Here is a 16,807-nt window from a genome sequence, read left to right as displayed (position 1 = left end):
ATGCAAGCGAGCTGTGCTTTACCTGAAGTGAATTAAAATCTTTCCACATCATCTCCATATCTGCATCCATGTCCCGTCCTTGCCTCCTTCACAAATCACATAGGAGAAGAGGCCCAGGAATATTTTTCAAATCCAGCCCCAGAAACTTCCTCAATGAAATTTTCTGCATCTCCTCTCATGCATTTTGAGAAGGAACCATGGAAGGAGTCCTACATGAGTTGAGAGGAAACCTTTTGAGTATTCAACCTGAGTCTGAGACATGGTGCGCTACAATCCCACAAAGAGACAACCAGTGACCATCTCATTGTTATGCATTCCACCCGCATCCAGCCATTAGGCTGTTGGTGTATCTCTAAAGCCTGTTTGGGGCCCAGCGTTGTCTCCTCGTTGCTTCCTAAACCCCGTTATACTGGCTTGAGGTAAGAGAGGGTGACGGCAGTCATGTCTCCCCCCCGGCTCGTCTGCAAGACTCTGACACTAAGCCCATTATGCTTCCATTATGGGGCTTCAATTTTCTTCTGAGCTTTTCACTTTTGACACTGCATCTCCCTCCCTCTCCAAACCGCAGACCCACACACCCCACCCCCCCGCCCCAATATTGTTCTTAACGTTTATGCATTTTTACAAGTTGCCTCTCCCTCCCTCAACCTCACTCTCTCTCTCTCTCTCTCTCTCTCTCTCTCTCTCTCTCTTTCCCTAACAGTATTAAGCACAGATGTCCTGGGTTTGGAACAGAGTCCGAAGCACCTCCCTCTCTTCTCTTCCCCACTCTCAGCACCCTCCCATTTTTTCTTTCTCTCACCATCACCCTGTGCACTCGCTCTCTTCTCCTCCTTTTACCTCTCCTCTCCTTTCTCTCTCTTGTTTTCTGTCTTGTCTTCCAGCCACAGCAGGCACTGGCTGGCGGAGGGCTAAAAGCAATAGCATGTCGTTGCTTTGGCCAGCGCTTAATGCAATCCTTTAGTCCCCCCCCCCCCCCCCCCCCTTCTCTTCACGCTGCTGCACCGCCCCCACACCCACCCTGAGCAGTGTGGCTGGGAATCCAGCAGTAAGCAGAAATCCCCTCTGCTGTTGAAATGCTTCCCACTAATATCAGAGAGAGAGAGACTCATTCACTGGTATCCAAGGCTGTGCGTGTGTGTGTGTGTGCGTGTGTGTGTGTGTGTGTGTGTGTGTGTGTGTGTGTTTGTGCGTGCGTGTGTGTCCAAGGCTCGGCTCCAAAGCTTTATGTTCAGTTTATGGTGATGAACAAGCGTTTCTGCTCTCCACTGTCAGTGAAGACCTTAGCTTTCAGCCATCAGACAAGCCAACAAACAGTAAGGAGTCTGGTTTGTACCCTCATATATTTGTGTCATATAACCACTAGAGGAGTGCATTGGAGACCAAGGCCTTCAATACAGCAAACAGATTATCATCACCGAGGTATTTGTCATGGTATCCTCTGGGTCATGAACCCTCCTCCTTTGGTTACATGTCATCTATCTCATATCTGCGGCAGGGCGACTATCGTGTAGAAAAGGCCTGGTTTCACATTAAAACAGCATTGCGCCCACAACCTTGAGGGTGTCATTGAGAGGCCTCAGTTTGACTCCAGCCCCTCTCTTTAAAGCTCACTCCGTCATCCTGTGGATCATTGTTCACTGCAGGGAGGATGGAGTCGTTTGGGGAGAAAAATGCCCTGTCTCGACGCTGCGAGATTGAGTTTAAGGCCAAACCAAATCCTATCTATTTTGCATGTTAATTTATTCCCTTTTGCTTCAGACGGAAAAAAAGAAGTGTTTCCTTCAGGAAGTTTGTAATAAAAGCCTTGCGATCGATGATAATGGCATTTGTGCTTGTGTTTGTCATCTTCGCAAAAGCAACAGTGGCGGAGTTTCCACAGATTTATTTGTATACTAGTGCTGTAAGTGGCGTGTAAATTATCCTAACTGTCTGTGTGGCTCTTTATCTTTGTAAGGCAGTACTATTAGAGCCTATCCATTAATGCCCATAGCCTAGCCAATCAATGCTTGAATAAAAATCAACTCAATTTGTGGCGTTTTATGCAAACGTGCAAACTCTAACTAGGCTGACTCTTTGCTTTTTGTTTTTATAATGCAACAGGAATAGCTAAAACACAAAGGAATCGATAACACTTAAGTTTGGGGTAGGTTGGCCTGCCCTCAGACAAATGCTGCGCGCTGTTGCATACAAATGAGTTTATATTATTATATTATAAGCCTATATTGTTGTACAGTGTGTAGGTCTCCTGTGGTGTAATTTTATTATAACAGCATGCGTACTCAGCTTACATCATAACTCCAGTATAATTTAAGAGATTTACTGTAACTAACAACACCAAAGGCTGAGCACACACACACACACACACACACACACACACAAACACACAGAAACACACACAAAACATACATAGTCCATTTACCGGTTTGACATATTGACATACAAGCCTACGGCCTGCGTTTGTGCCATATTCACTTTTGACCACAAAGCATATTTATCCATATTTCACAAAGCAGTTTACAATTAGTTAACAGCACAGGGATTAAGGAAAGATTTGACTGTGCAAAACTGTAATCTGCTGCTGTTTCTCTTTAGTAGTGAGAAGTGAAGCCAACAGCCAAGCAGATGTGCAGCCGTTTCTGCCCTTGTTTTATTTTTTCTCTCTCCTCTGTTCTCTTTCCTCTTTCTTTCTCTGTTTGTCTCTTTCCTCTTTCTCTCCATGTATCTCTCTCGCCACCCCCACCCCAGAGACAGAGAGAGAGAGAGAGAGAGAGAGAGAGAGGAAAGCAGCATCAATCACTGTTAACTGACTGACCACTGTCTGTTGGTGGTACTAAATGGATCTCCACAATTGAATAGAGGCCTAAGTGTGTGGTAAATGCTCTCAATGGGTAAATGAATTTGCGGGTTAACTCTCTCTAAGAGCGTTTAGATAAAGCAAAATAACAAAAACACCTACAACAGATATTTTTCTTTGATATATATTGATGACAAAGTTCAGCTGAAAATCCTTCTCGACTCAGAGATTCGTCGCTGCAGCCGGCGTTGCTTCGGATGGAGGCCAACGAATTGAAGCGAAACACACCCAAGGGTAACCCAAAGACAATTCAGCTTTATTTTCCTCATATAGATTTGACTGTACACAGTTCATACCATTGCACAGAAGGCATAAATGAATAAATTCAGTGCTCTCTTTTACATCTTTTTCAAAGACACATGGCAATAATAAATAGCGCTCATGAAACAAGACGATCAACACGTTTTCAAACTGTACAAAATTTACAACAATTAAGACGCAAAGTTCTGAGGCAATAGAGACTTAACAAAAGTGTAGTGGTGATGTGTTTGTATATCATCTTCTGAATGGTGTTGCTTCTGTTTGTTGATTTGCTTTCTGGCTGTCAAATTGAATGCTCTTTTCACCTGGTAAAACAGGATTTGGCAAGTTTTTGCAAAAGAAAAAATGGTGATAAAGATAAAAACGAACAGGTAAATCTTGGTTTTTTTTTTACAGGAGGAGTTATTTTACTATTTCTTCATTAGACACAACATGAGTATCAGCAGAAAGTATACTATCATGATGATGTTTTCTATAAGCAAAACTTCCCTCATGTCATCCTTGAAACTGATTTGACACGCGGGAACAGGTCAAATCAAGCAGCTCAAAGAAAGATTGCATTTCAAGAGAATCAGAAACGGGGGTCCTAGATTATAACGAAGCTCTCCCATCCTGTCTCACTCAGCGGGGGGCTCTAAGACGCGGCCTGCACTGTAAGACGCATGCCAGCACTGATGACAGCCAGAGTATCAGCCGCCGTAGTGTGTGACTCTGGGTTAAGATCATAATCCCTCTGACATGGAGGTCAGGCAGTGGGAGGACAGGCTGATGCCACATCTGGGGTTCGTAAGAAGGCTGATAGCAGACAAAGCTGCAGCACTGCTGGATTCAGTAGATTACCAAGAGAAGCTCGGATCAGATTGAGGAAACAACTGAAGCTGGCTTGTCAACACGAAGCCAGTTTTTCTCAACATTCATAACACTCGGAGGGTAAGATGAATGTTTCATATTTGTGTAATGGTTCATTTTGCTCACTAATATTCACGAGGAGATCTTTAGTTAATTTGCATGTTTTATAAATGGATATCGCCTTGCAATATATCTGTGCATTCAAAACAAGAAATTAATAATTGTGATGTCCTATACTGTATATCATCAGAATGGTTTAGAATTGCATTTCTCCAAGCCCTAAACCTGTTCTCACTTCTCGACTGTGCTCCAGCAGAAAGCTTGAATCCTGGTGAGTTTGGAAACAGATAATATAATACTGACAGAAGTCTGCTCTCAGGTCAGCAGCAGACAAGACCTTTACACAGACAAGAACAAGTCAAGCACCTATAAATATAGAAGAGAGACCTGCTGTGTAGCAAACAGTGTTCGCCCTCATTCAAACAGAGGAAACCTCAGCTTCTACAGACAGACGGACAGACAAACGGACAGACAGACCAACGGCCATCTACTTCCTAATAACTTAGTTATGTAAGCTTCAGCAATACATTAAAAAACATTAGCATGGTTCAAAAGTCACACTTGTGCCACTGCTCTTGTAAATTTCTCTCCCAATGAAACACTGTGTTTTTGCCTTGTGCATATGTCTCTCCTCTTTCTCTCTTTCTCTCTTTCCCTCTGCATTCCTGTCCCATACATGTAGAAAAAGAAGAGGAGAGTAAAGTGCAATGCCAATGTAAAGGCTTTGATATGGCCAGACAGCAGTCCTACTCATTCTGAATCAGAAGCATGCAGGTGCCTCCTTGGTCTAGGGACTTTCATCTAGATTGTAGCCCTAACATTGTAGCTGATAGATAGGGATGATGTGGCTTCTTTTGGGGGATGAGACAGTAATACCTCCCCTCTGAGCATAATCCACCAACCTTATGTTGGACGCTTCAAATCCAGTCTCATTTTCAGAGAGTGAAAGAACAAAACAAAGTCAGTCGATAACAAAAATTGTATGATACAGTGTTAAGATTGAACATTCGGTCGTGTTTTGTCCAGTCATTTCTCTGAGCGGCGAGGCGTTCTTCACTGCTCTTCTTCTGCTGCGCGGTACGTCTGCACAGCTGAACCCCGCTTTTACCTCACTGTTATGACTGCTGAGGAACTGAGAGTCACACGTCTTCCTCTTCCTCCTCCTCTTCACCCAACATCGCAAAACATAACCAGAGTCTCGGAGGGTGATAGAAATGTAAAAAGCCTTGTGAGTCTGTTCTGTCTTTGTCCCTGTTGCTTCGCCCGTACGTTTCCCCACAGCGGTCGACCCACGCCGCGTTTCGGCCGCAGGCTCAGAACTGGGAATGGTCCATCTCGTCCAGCCAGGAGGCGGGGCTGGTGGGGAAGTCGGGGTATCCCGTACTGCTGCCCGTGGAGAGGTCTGAGGTGGGGCCTCCAGCCATGGCCCTCAGAGCCTGTCCCACCCCGCCCGGCCCCCCCTGGGCCACCAGACTGTCCATGCTGAAGCCCAGGTTGTTGAGGAGAGGGGTGTGGCCGGGCAGAGAGGCGATGGAGGAGGGCGACTGGGGGAGACCGTAAGGACTCCCTGCCCGGATGTCGTGGTAGGGCTGGCCCGCCGCGTCCAGAGAGAAGCCGCCGTTCAGCACCCCGCCGTTGGCCACGTCCCCCACGCTCCCGTACAGCCCGTTGGTGTGGCCCAGGTCCGACAGGATCTGGTCCTCTGTGCAGGAGAATGGGGAGAAACCATTACTTAGCATCAGGGGGGTTATTACTCTGACACATCAACAGTGCTGTCAACTGCATGAACATTATATACTTGTTATCTTTCAATACTGTTAAGTGCTTTTATGAATGAGATTTATTGAGGCAATATTATGTGGATTTCATGGAGGTAAGTGGGCCATGCAGCTGCTGAGGAGCTTGATACAGCTTGATGACAGAGACAGGAGAAAGCAAGAAAGAGGATGTGATTTACCTTCAGCTCTAACAAAGGAGGTTTGTATGTGCGCAATTACTGCAATACAAAATATTTGTTTCCATCTCAATCTCTCCCCTGGGCGGCTTCAATAACAACAATGCCCCAGAGCGCTTTCTCTCTAATTGACTAAAAGCCTCACCTGCTTTATAGAGTTTCTGTCACCATGTTTTCATTTCTCGTAAAAATGGCCTTCTTTTTAAAAGTGGCTTGAGGACTTTTATGACTACCCAAAACGGGGATTGCAAACATTAAATAACTATAAAAAGACAGGGATGTCTAAAATGTCGTTTGTTTGACTGCAGCCGACTAAGGCCCCTCTCTCTCTCTTTTCCAATAAGCTCCATCATGGCGACAAACCGAGGGAGGAGGTGGCGTCAGTGGCTTTAGCGAGATGTGAGGGGAATGTGAAATGAGAATGCCATTACGGATTTGCCTGGGGACAACACCATGAAACGAACAAAAGAAATCATATGAAATGCCACAAAGATACGTTCAATTGCTGCGGCACTGAGAACCGTGTCATTTAACAGCTTTTTACCAATCCCCTTTTAGGAATGTCCCTGTTTAGCACTACAGTAATAGATATTTGCTCGGTTACAGTTATCCATACAGTACACACCTCTGAAGCTGAGTTCACTGTCACTGAGTCCTGCGTCGTCAGCTGAACTCTCCTTCTCCACCTTGGTTCCTCCCCGGTTGCGTTTGACACTTTTATAAAACTGACCCCAGCGATGTCGACCTGCATCCTTCTTCAGACGCTTTTCCTTCGCCCGCCGGTTCTGGAACCACACCTGACAGAGATCATAATAATAATATTAACAATAATAATAACCATAATAATAATCTTCATTTATATAGCACGTTTCAAAACAGATTTGCAAAGTGCTTTGCAACAGATAAAAAAAAGCATAAAATCAGCAGCAAAAGCAATAAAAACAAGGTAAGAAAAATATAAAAGCAATGCAAGCGTCATAAACGAAGGTCAGAAACAATAATAAAAGGGCATTACATAAAAGTGTGTCTATAAAAAGAGTTTTAAGAAGTGATTTAATAGATGATACAGATTTAGCCAGCCTGAGCTCCTCAGTCAGGTCGTTCCAAAGTCTAGGAGCCGTGATGGCGAAGGCCTGATCACCTCTTTTTAAGTCTTTAATTTAGAACAGCCAATAGGAAACTGCCTGAGGTTCATATGGGGTTAAAACATCTGTGATATACTGTAGCTTGGTGTCTTAAATGTGATCAGTAAAATCCCCCAAAATATTCGATATAATATTGTAGACTTGTATATTGATGTATGGCATCTGTAACCAATATTAAAGATTCGAAAGATGATGTTGTGATTGGTTATTTGGATAAATATTTAGACCTTTCCTTAAAATACTTAATGTAATGTTATAGTTTTTGGTACTAATTTGTACTATTTGTAACCAATAGTAATGATTCAAAAGACTATGCTGTGATTGGTTAATTGGTTAAATTGTTAATGGTTAATTGTCCTGTGTGTTTAGTGTACTGCTCGCTTTGCCCTGATGATGGTCTAAAGCCGACAGCTCAGCAGTAAAGTGTTGTGTATTGCAAGACAGTGTGCATGGAGTCTCTCCTTTCTATTTAGTCCCACTCCTCTCCCTTTGCACCTGCTGAGAAGACTCTGAAGGTGTGAAGGTGTGCAGACATCCTGACGACTAAATCAGTAAAATCTTAAAATCAATCTTGAATCTAACAGGGAGCCAATGACAAGATGCTAAAACTGGGATGATGTGATGTTTCCTTTTTGTTCTAGTGAGAATCCTAGCTGCTGCATTTTGCACAAGCTGGAGATGAGAGAGAGACTTTTGACTGAGGCAGGAGTACAGAGAGCTGCAGTAGTCTCAGTGAGAGGAGAGTGAAGCCTGTACCTGCACCACCCTCATGTCCAGCCCCGTCTCGGAGGACAGCTGCTCTCTGACGTGGCGCGCCGGCTTCGGAGAGTTCTTGTAGGCGCTCTTGAGCGTCTCCAGCTGCTTGGCGGTGATGGTGGTCCTCGGCCGCTTGGCTCCCGCCTCTGAATCATCTGAAAACATCATTACAAGTGTGACTGACTTCTTCTTACATTCGTCACGTTGCCGTTACAGGCGGTGCCCTTGGCCTTGTGTAGAGTATATGTGTATTAAATGAAGTGAATGGTCATGTATGGAAGTGTATTATTGTCCTTGTGCAACTGTCCCGCTCCTACAGCAGAGGACATAAATCTGCCCAGCCAGAGTGCCAGAAGAACGGAGTTATTGGGGGCCCGCCATATAAGAGCATTGCTTCACTTTACATAATCAATCAGAGATGCATGGAAATCTCCATAGAGAGAGAGGGAGAGTGAGAGAGAGAGAGAGAGAGAGAGAGAGAGAGATTGAGAGAGAGAGAGAGAGTGAGAGACAGAGAGAGAAAGAAAGAAAAACAGGGCTTTACACAGCACACACACCCAACAACACAGACCCACAGCCAGTAGTCACTTCACTGCATTGCATTCAGTATACAGTATATATAGCTTGAGCTGTCATATCCTCTACTGTGATTTTCTACTGTGATTTTGTGCATTTTTAACTATTTATTATAAAATAGGAGATTCCAGTTTTTAAATTAGAAAGATTAGATCTTTTGGAGAGCTCTGTTGCACTCACATCAAAACAAAATGTCAATTTCAAGTACAATAAACGTAATAATCTATCTATCTATCTATCTATCTATCTATCTATCTATCTATCTATCTATCTTTCTATCTATCTATCTATCTATCTGTCGAGTCCCTGTGAAATAAGGTTAACGTAGTAAAGTAAAGCCAGAGTCGTTTAACACTGAGTCACCTAGACTCTCCCTGACTGTTTTTATGATGATCGTAACGAATCTGTCTTTTCATTTCATGTACTCTGGGTTGTGATGAATAAAAGTACAGTGGGTTGCACTCAGCCATCTGTCTCAATGCATTTCAATTTAATATATTTTCTCAAAAGATATTGTGTGGAGGCAGGCAGGCCTCAGTTGTTGCTTAATATTTCATATCCACGCAGACCTACCATTTTGTTTGGCCGTCTCGTAATCCTCCTTGCACACCAGCCTCCCGTCCTCCATGAGGTAAAACTCGTCCCCGGTGGCCAGCTGCCGGCTGCACATGACGCAGGCGAAGCAGTGCAGGTGATACACAAAGTCCTGCGCCTTCCGCACAACCTGCGTTGGCGGGATCCCCTGTTGGCATGATGCACATTTTGTTCCAAAACGCCTGGAGCAAAGATGAGGGAGGTAGAGAGAGAGAAAGAGAGCAGCCATTAGATAATTTGATGCAAATACTTACACAACATCAGCAGTGTAGCCTGCTATCCTTCTCCTATTTATATCCAGTTTACAGGCTGATGAGCATAGTGAGACCAACCAAGATTAAAATTTCACATGCAAGACAGCTTTTTCCTCAACTCCAGCCAAGAATGATGGCACAGTGTCTGTATCAATAATAGCGCCAGCTGTGGCAGAGAGAAAAATCAGCACAGGAATGCATTTCCGTTAGCGATAGACCTGTCCTCAGGTTGATGGATGGAGAGGATCAATGCACCGTGTGTGTGTGTGTGTGTGTGTGTGTGTGTGTGAGAGAGAGAGAGAGAGAGAGAGGGAGAAGTGCATATCTGTGAGAGTATGTGTGTCCGTGCACGTTTGCATGTTGCATGTGTGTTTGCAAATGAGGTATTGAGAAATCCAGAGCTGAGGAGAAGTAGGAGGAAGAGGAGGAGGAAGAAGAGGAGTAGGAAGAGCAGGAGGAGGAGGAGAAGGGGGAGGAGGAGGAGGAGGAGAAGGAGCAGGAGGAAGAGGAGGAAGAGGACACATGTTTGCATGTTTGTGTGTTTGCAAATGAGGTATTGAGAAATCCAGAGCTGAGGAGGAGGAGTAGCAGGAGGAGGAGGAGGAAGAGGAGGAGGAGGAAGAAGAGGAGGAAGAGGAGGAGGAGGAGGAGGAGCAGCGCTTACAGTAAACACACCCTGAGGAGAACCAATAAAGTACTGACTCAGGAGAGGCTTTAAATCACACAGCCAATCCACAGAAATAAAAAGACCAAGGTGAAGCCTCCAAATCACTGCTGGGAAGCACACAACTGTATAGCTACGCAGGTCTACGTATGTGTGTGTGTGTACGTGTGTGTGTATGTGTGTTTCTGTGCGTGTGTGTTTCCATGCCCCTGTACATCCCAGTGTGTCCCCCACCACATGGAAACACCCCCCTGTCGTCCCCTGGGCCGGCTAATACAGTTAGCTCTCACTGGGACTCCGGGGCTCTTTAGGTCTCATTCAAGCTTTGGGCATTAAAACCTCTCAAACATGATTTAGTAAAAAGCCCGAGCTGCTGATCCTGTTTTGGATAAAAGTCAAACTTAATTTTCTTCTTTAATGCCTCAGAAATCCAATCGTTAAAGAAAAGAAAAGAAAAGAAAGAAAGAAAAAAGAAAGAAAGAAAGAAAGAAAGAGAAAGATGATAAATGATAAAAGAAGCAAAATGACAACAAAACAGAAAATGAGAAGGTTGGGTTGCAGCACCATTGTGATAATTTGTCAATGGAGTGTCTTTGGAGTTGAAATTTAGTTTTTTTCTATGTAACGAAAACCCATATTCAAATTCACACTAGGACAGCAACACAGAGCTGCACACTAAAAAATTGGCATATCAAGCTATTATGCATAAATCAAATTATAAATGCTGAATGGATACAGTCAGCATTTATAGTAAAAAAAATTATGAAATAAATTATGAAATATTGTCCAGTGTGTGGTGCCGTGAACAGAATAAAGCCTGAACAATAATATCCACCTGTAATAGACTAGTGGACTGATGGATGGCTGGTAAAAAGCTTAATTAGAATCAGAAAAAAATAAGAATTAGCCTACTATCACCCCGATAATAATATTCAACAGAGCATTATGGATTTGTCACTTGTCGAAGAGGAAACGCTTTAAACGCGGGGAAACTCGACAAAAACATTTACTTCCTCAAACCAGTTTCCATCACTTTTCATCTGGTGAAACCTTCATCTTACGTCATTTCCTCATACCTGTTCATTATTCACGTCAAGATTTTCCAAAAAAGAAAAAGCAATGGTGATTGAGTCTTGGACAATAAGATGTAAGAAATGGACATAATTGATTATCCAGCGATGTTGGGTGTTGACAGTAGCTAATACTTTTTCTTAACCCAGTAACGAGTAACGAATTACTAGCCTATTTCAATTTCAGTAAAATTGTATAATTGCCAATCAAGGAATCAGTCGCTATTTTCTCAATATCAGACAAAAACTACAGCCTAATTATCCGATTAATTTCCGTCTGAATCAGTGGCTTTCCTCTCGCACCAAGCTAGTTTAGATCAGAAATTAAAGTCAAATTGACCTTCTCTAGATGCAAATATTCCATACATTTTGATTTTATCTATCAAAACGACGAGAAATATACTGGACATCAATGTGTTCCCCCTGGTCATTCGCAAGAGAGAAAACCAATTGCGTTTTTGGAGGCGAGAGAAGATGCAACATCCAATTTTGAGGGTGTAACGGAAATATAACGTGTAACTACTTTTGCCATGAGTAACGAGTAATGCACTCCCTTCTCTACTAGTAACGAGCCAATTAAACAGTGAGAAAGCAGAGTGTACTGACTTGAAGAAATCCTCCTTGCAGTAGACGTTTCCCGCCCGGGAGAAACATTTGTCCGCCAGCGGCGTCTGGCAGTCGGCGCACTTGAGGCACTTGGAGTGCCAGTGTCTGTCCAGCACCTTCAGGATGAACTTGTCCAGGATGTGTTGGCTACAGCCCGCACACTGGGGGATCTCTGCAGGGGAAACACACAGAGGAGCACGAGGTTACACTCAGCAAGCAGTCATGTAGTGGTAAATTAAAAAAAATAACACGTGACCATAAGGAAAACAGCCACCAATATTAACAAAATTCAATAGTACTCTCAGAAAAGCGTTAATTTAACCCAACCTTAAAGGACCTTATCTTCATATGCTGATGCATACAATGAATTTAAAGATTTGTGTCAGCCAAAAATAGGTTTATGAACTCTATTCCGAAAATAAAAAAGTGGGTGAACTGAGTTTAGGTGGATTTATCCTCCACTACATCCGGGTTACAATCGAGTCCTGAAATGCGCAACATCCGAGATCAGACAATGGAGAGTTGCATAAGTTTTTCTGCATTAATCCCTATAGCTGATCAAGCGAGATGCTGCGACTTCCCAAGGAATATACAGTACAATATACAGCTACAAGAAGACAGTGCAGATTTGTTTTAGATTTTCAAAACCTCAACAGTCTAGTCATTCAGTATTTTCTGTTTTGATCAAGGCTTTGATGTCTTTTATCGTATTATTTGTTATTATTATAGGCTATTGTTTTTCCCCTTTATTGTTTTTTTTTTTTAATCTCTTGATGTCTTCTTGTTTTTACTCTTTTTAAATTATTTAATGAGTATGGTGTTTTGCTTTCACTTTAATTGTTAAAGCACAAAAAAAGTGCGACACAAATAAAGTTTGTCATTATTTTTTGTTTTATTAATTTGACGCGCTTTGTGTAATAAGTCCGGTTCCTTCCCTGCAGCTGTCCAAGGTGCTGAAAGTGCAGCGGCTTCCCAGCAGCTACAGCAGGATGCGTTGTTATGACAAACATATTGATTTTTCATAATGAAGTAGTTCTGTTGTTCAGAAGCCTAATCATCTTTCTGAATGGCTTTATGGGAAGTATGATGGCACCGGCCCCAACACTTCAGTGTAAGTACCGTCAGTGGGTTAGGAGGCGGGATGTAAATTAGGTTCTGATTTCTCCGATTGTCAAAAACACAACTGCAATTTGAAAGCACCAGCAGGCTACAGAACAGAGATAGAGCGCCCACACAATCATAATATTCCATAATTTAATCAATGCCTGCCGAAGCTCTATTACTGTCAATATAAAGGTTTAAAAATGTAGAATTCAATTTATTAATGTATGAAAAAATCAAATGTTCATCCAAAACACTGCACATTCTTCCTCTCAATACATGACGTTCAATAACGGCCAAGTTCCATACATTAATCTATTTCACAATGTTATCGATAGATATAGGTTAAAGCTAGATTAATTGATATAGCCTTCGTAGTGTTATTCCTCTTATTATAATTACATCCGTTGTCCTATCATTAGAAATTAGCAGGCAATCAGCGAACTACTACGTGAAATGCCTCATCCTATTGACTGTCATCTGTGAACATTTTTTTTTGTAATTATTTCTTAATCAAGTAGCCCCGCAATTTTACTATATATTTATATTTTACCTATTAAGATGGATTGCCTTGGTCGAGGCATCTCAAACCAAACACCCACATGATATTCTATAATTCAAAATCAATGGCGGGGAAAAGTGTCTAGCCTAAAGAAATTGAAAATTACCTCGCACTCGAGCAAAGAAACGTGAGAAATCAGCAGTGAACGCGCACACAGTTTCAGTTTTCCTGGTTACTGTCGAGAGGAAATATTTGGGCTGCAGGCTGCGGTGTAATCACCTTACAATACCCGTCTGAAGCTCAGGAAGCCTTATGGTTAATCTAATCACAGCATAGTCTGCAAAACAAAGCTCTCCGCTTATGCAACAAAGAGGTCAAGACAGCAGGCGTATGATGTGTAAAAGCATGCACACGCATTTTATAGATTTGTACAAATGATTACAATTTATTTTTGATAAAATGTGTGATAAAAGGTGTAATTTATTATGTATTATATTGCTTTAGGACCAAATATAGAACGTTTAAATTTCCCGCTTAATTCAGAAAATGAATATAACAATATTTTGATCAGCTTATGTTTTGTTGGGCAGAAAATAAAATTATTTGCAGGAATAATTCAGCCAATCTCGCTTCAGCCTGCAGCATGAAAATCACCAAAAGACAAACAAATGTATAAAATCAATACAGAGCAACATTCCTGGACAGACAAAGCTGGATTAGCACGGACTGGCTTTGTTTCTCTCCAGCAGCAAGTGAATCCATAAGTAAAGCGTGACAGATGGAAGAGACACTTATTTTGGATGGAATAACTGCCGTGTGTGTGTAAACACTCCGGCTTTTCAAAAATGCAGGGAAATGAGAAGTATTTAAAATATCTGTGGAGGAAAAGTGTGAGCTGCATGAACCTGACTGGAATCATTTACAGAGATGTGGTGCTGAAAGGAAAGCAGCACGATCTTGGCAACGACCAGCGTGCGTGTGTGTGTGTGTGCGTGTGTGTGTGTGTGTGTGTGTTGCTCTCTCTCTCTCTCTCTCTCTCTCTCTCTCTCTCTCTCTCTCACACACACACACACACACACACACACACACGCAGGGCTAGTAAATCTCGCTGCCCACGGGCTCAGCAGGCCTTCATATCTTGGTATCTGCTGCCCACTACTCTCCACTATAAGCCAGACTCATCGCTTCCATCATTTCACCTATAAACTGAACTGAAGCACACAGATACATTTCCAAAGATAATGTGACTGAATTGTTCAACACCTAATTTGTTTTTGCAGGATTTTTAAAAGGAAGTCAAGTAGCCTCTATATGAGTTTAACCTCTCACTGAGAACAGAGCAACTGTCAAAAAGAGCCTGTATGATGTGTGTTAATTAAACTGAGGAAAACATTTATAATTCAGACTAATTCAGACTAACAGGTCAGATGTTTATGGTTTTAATATAATTGCCCTGATTCAGCAGAGCATATAGAATCCATGATAGAAATGTTTAGACTCCTTTGCTTTTATTTCCTAGAATAATCCGGTTTTAAATCCAGGATGAATGCAGGCACCGAGGGGCTGAGTGGCAGGATCTTTATCCAATCTTTTAATCTGCCTCGATTTATAAAATTAAAGAGCATAAGCCGACCACATATAGGCCGTTTTCTTTGGGTGAGGGTTAAATAAATTTCTGTTGAGCAGGTTGGGGGGAGATCTAGATGAGGAGTTACATAATTTTCCTATTTCACCAGTATTTTTGTATTCAGTTGTATCGTAAAAAGAGTGGCAGTAATGTAGCACAAAGCAAATAAACCTATACTTGTTTTGTGTATTTTGGGGCATTTGGAACCCAAATTCATGTCAATATTCACAATAAGTGACACGTGTTTGTAGATTTAGGGTAGCTGCAGGTACAGTTGTACCCCAACTTTTGTCTATTGTCTAATGAAACCCATGTAGCTGAAATATGTCTCTCATCACACAGCATTATCCCATTTGGTTGTGGATTAGAACAGTTCTGAGAGGAAGCCTGTTAGAAAAGGCCCATCTGTACGTTTTACTGTCTCGCCTTTGAATAATTAGGTCAGAGCAGAAATTTATCCAATTCCACTTCCATCTTGATTGCGAGATCAGATTATAAAAGGCCCGGCAGAGATTAACATGCTGCGAAGATAAAGAGCAGATGCGCCAATAAAAGGTAATTCTCGCCTTTGATGCTGAGAGCTAGAAAATGGAACAAACTGGTGATAGATAACTCTAAAATGTTTCTCTTATGCATATATTAAATAATGACCAAAACGAATTGAATCATGCTGATTTAGTTCCGCCTTCCTAATTGTGTTGTAAAAGCACAAACTGTGTCACTTCAGCAGGCCTGGGCCTTGTTTCAGAAACAAAAAAAAGCAAAAATAAATGTATCAGGCGTCTATTTGACCCAGTAATAAGCGTCAATCAAAGTCAGTGGGTATTTGTCTGATGGGTGATGACAACTGCGTCTGATCTCTTGACCATGCAGGCTCGTTTACAAATTAACAGCTGCCTGGAGGCATGGAGAGACTCACTACAGCAACCTGAGGGAGGATGCAGGGGATCAGGAAAGTTTGAGGCCAAATATATATATATCATCAGTATAATATCACAGTGTTGATTGAAATGAGACAAATGGCTTTTTCTTTTTCTATGGATGGGGGAAATAACCAAAATGCCATCCTGTGCACAAGTCAAGTGTTGCAGCCTATTGCAGAAAGCGAGGCAGTAAAGATAAATTGGACATGCGGGCTGTTCATTGCAATTGCACACTGAATACTTGGCTTTGATGCCATGAAACACACTATAATCTGAGCAGCCTTTCCACACATTGTAATTTGAGCAGCATGACACATCAGTGGTGTGTATTGGCAGAGGAAGAGTCGGAGGTTTGATAGCCTCTCCTCTCCTCGTCCTCGGCCGAGTTTTAATCAAGCCCCTCTCCTCTATAGCACAAACCCCGCAGCACTGGTTATGCTCGGCAGCCGGTTCCCCGATGAAATAATCGATAGAAAAAGGAAGGTAACGAAAAAAGCTTACGTTGCATTGGCACTCCGAGAATCTCCGGTAAACCCTTTACAGGACTCTCTGTCGGTAGGACCGCCGCACTTTGCATCATCGTGATCCAAACCGGGAGACAAACGCACGCACATACACCCGCAACACGGTGGGCGCACTCCCCCGTCCCGTCTTATCAAGAAAAAGTATGATGATGATGATGATGGTGGTGGTGATGATGATGCTTCACAGAGGCCCTTCTCCGCTCGTGGAGATCTCCTCGCCGTCCCGTCAAGTCTCTATTCCCCGTTATTTCTCTATTCCCGGGATGCTGTCCGTGCTGTGCCGTGCCGTGCTGAGCTGTTTTGGAGTGGATCAGACAGGCTGCTTGGTCCATTCAGCGCTGCAGGGGCGGCGGGGCCTGACGTCACCGCGGCAGAGGCTCGCCGGGGGCCAATAGGAGCGCAGGAAGAGGAGGCCCCCGGGGCGGAAAGGCTCCTCCATAGGTGTACAGTAAAGAAAAGACGAAGAAGAGGCATCGAGCGTGGT

The 16,807-nt window shown here is 42.9% G+C and overlaps 1 protein-coding gene across 1 annotated transcript; it reads right to left on the bottom strand.

The window, feature by feature from the left end:
- Positions 1–5,340: 5,340 nt before the first annotated feature.
- On the bottom strand, positions 5,341–16,379 carry lhx4 (LIM homeobox 4). Its single transcript, XM_071921821.2, has 6 exons — positions 16,301–16,379; positions 11,647–11,818; positions 9,032–9,234; positions 7,883–8,037; positions 6,607–6,778; positions 5,341–5,729 (listed from the first exon to the last, which is right to left on the bottom strand). The coding sequence occupies exons 1-6, from the start codon at positions 16,377–16,379 to the stop codon at positions 5,341–5,343; spliced, it is 1,170 nt and encodes a 389-aa protein (XP_071777922.1).
- Positions 16,380–16,807: the final 428 nt, after the last annotated feature.

This window comes from Centroberyx gerrardi, chromosome 9, assembly GCF_048128805.1.
Source record: "Centroberyx gerrardi isolate f3 chromosome 9, fCenGer3.hap1.cur.20231027, whole genome shotgun sequence".
Taxonomy (NCBI): domain Eukaryota; kingdom Metazoa; phylum Chordata; class Actinopteri; order Beryciformes; family Berycidae; genus Centroberyx; species Centroberyx gerrardi.
This window is presented reverse-complemented; position numbering and strand designations above follow the sequence as displayed.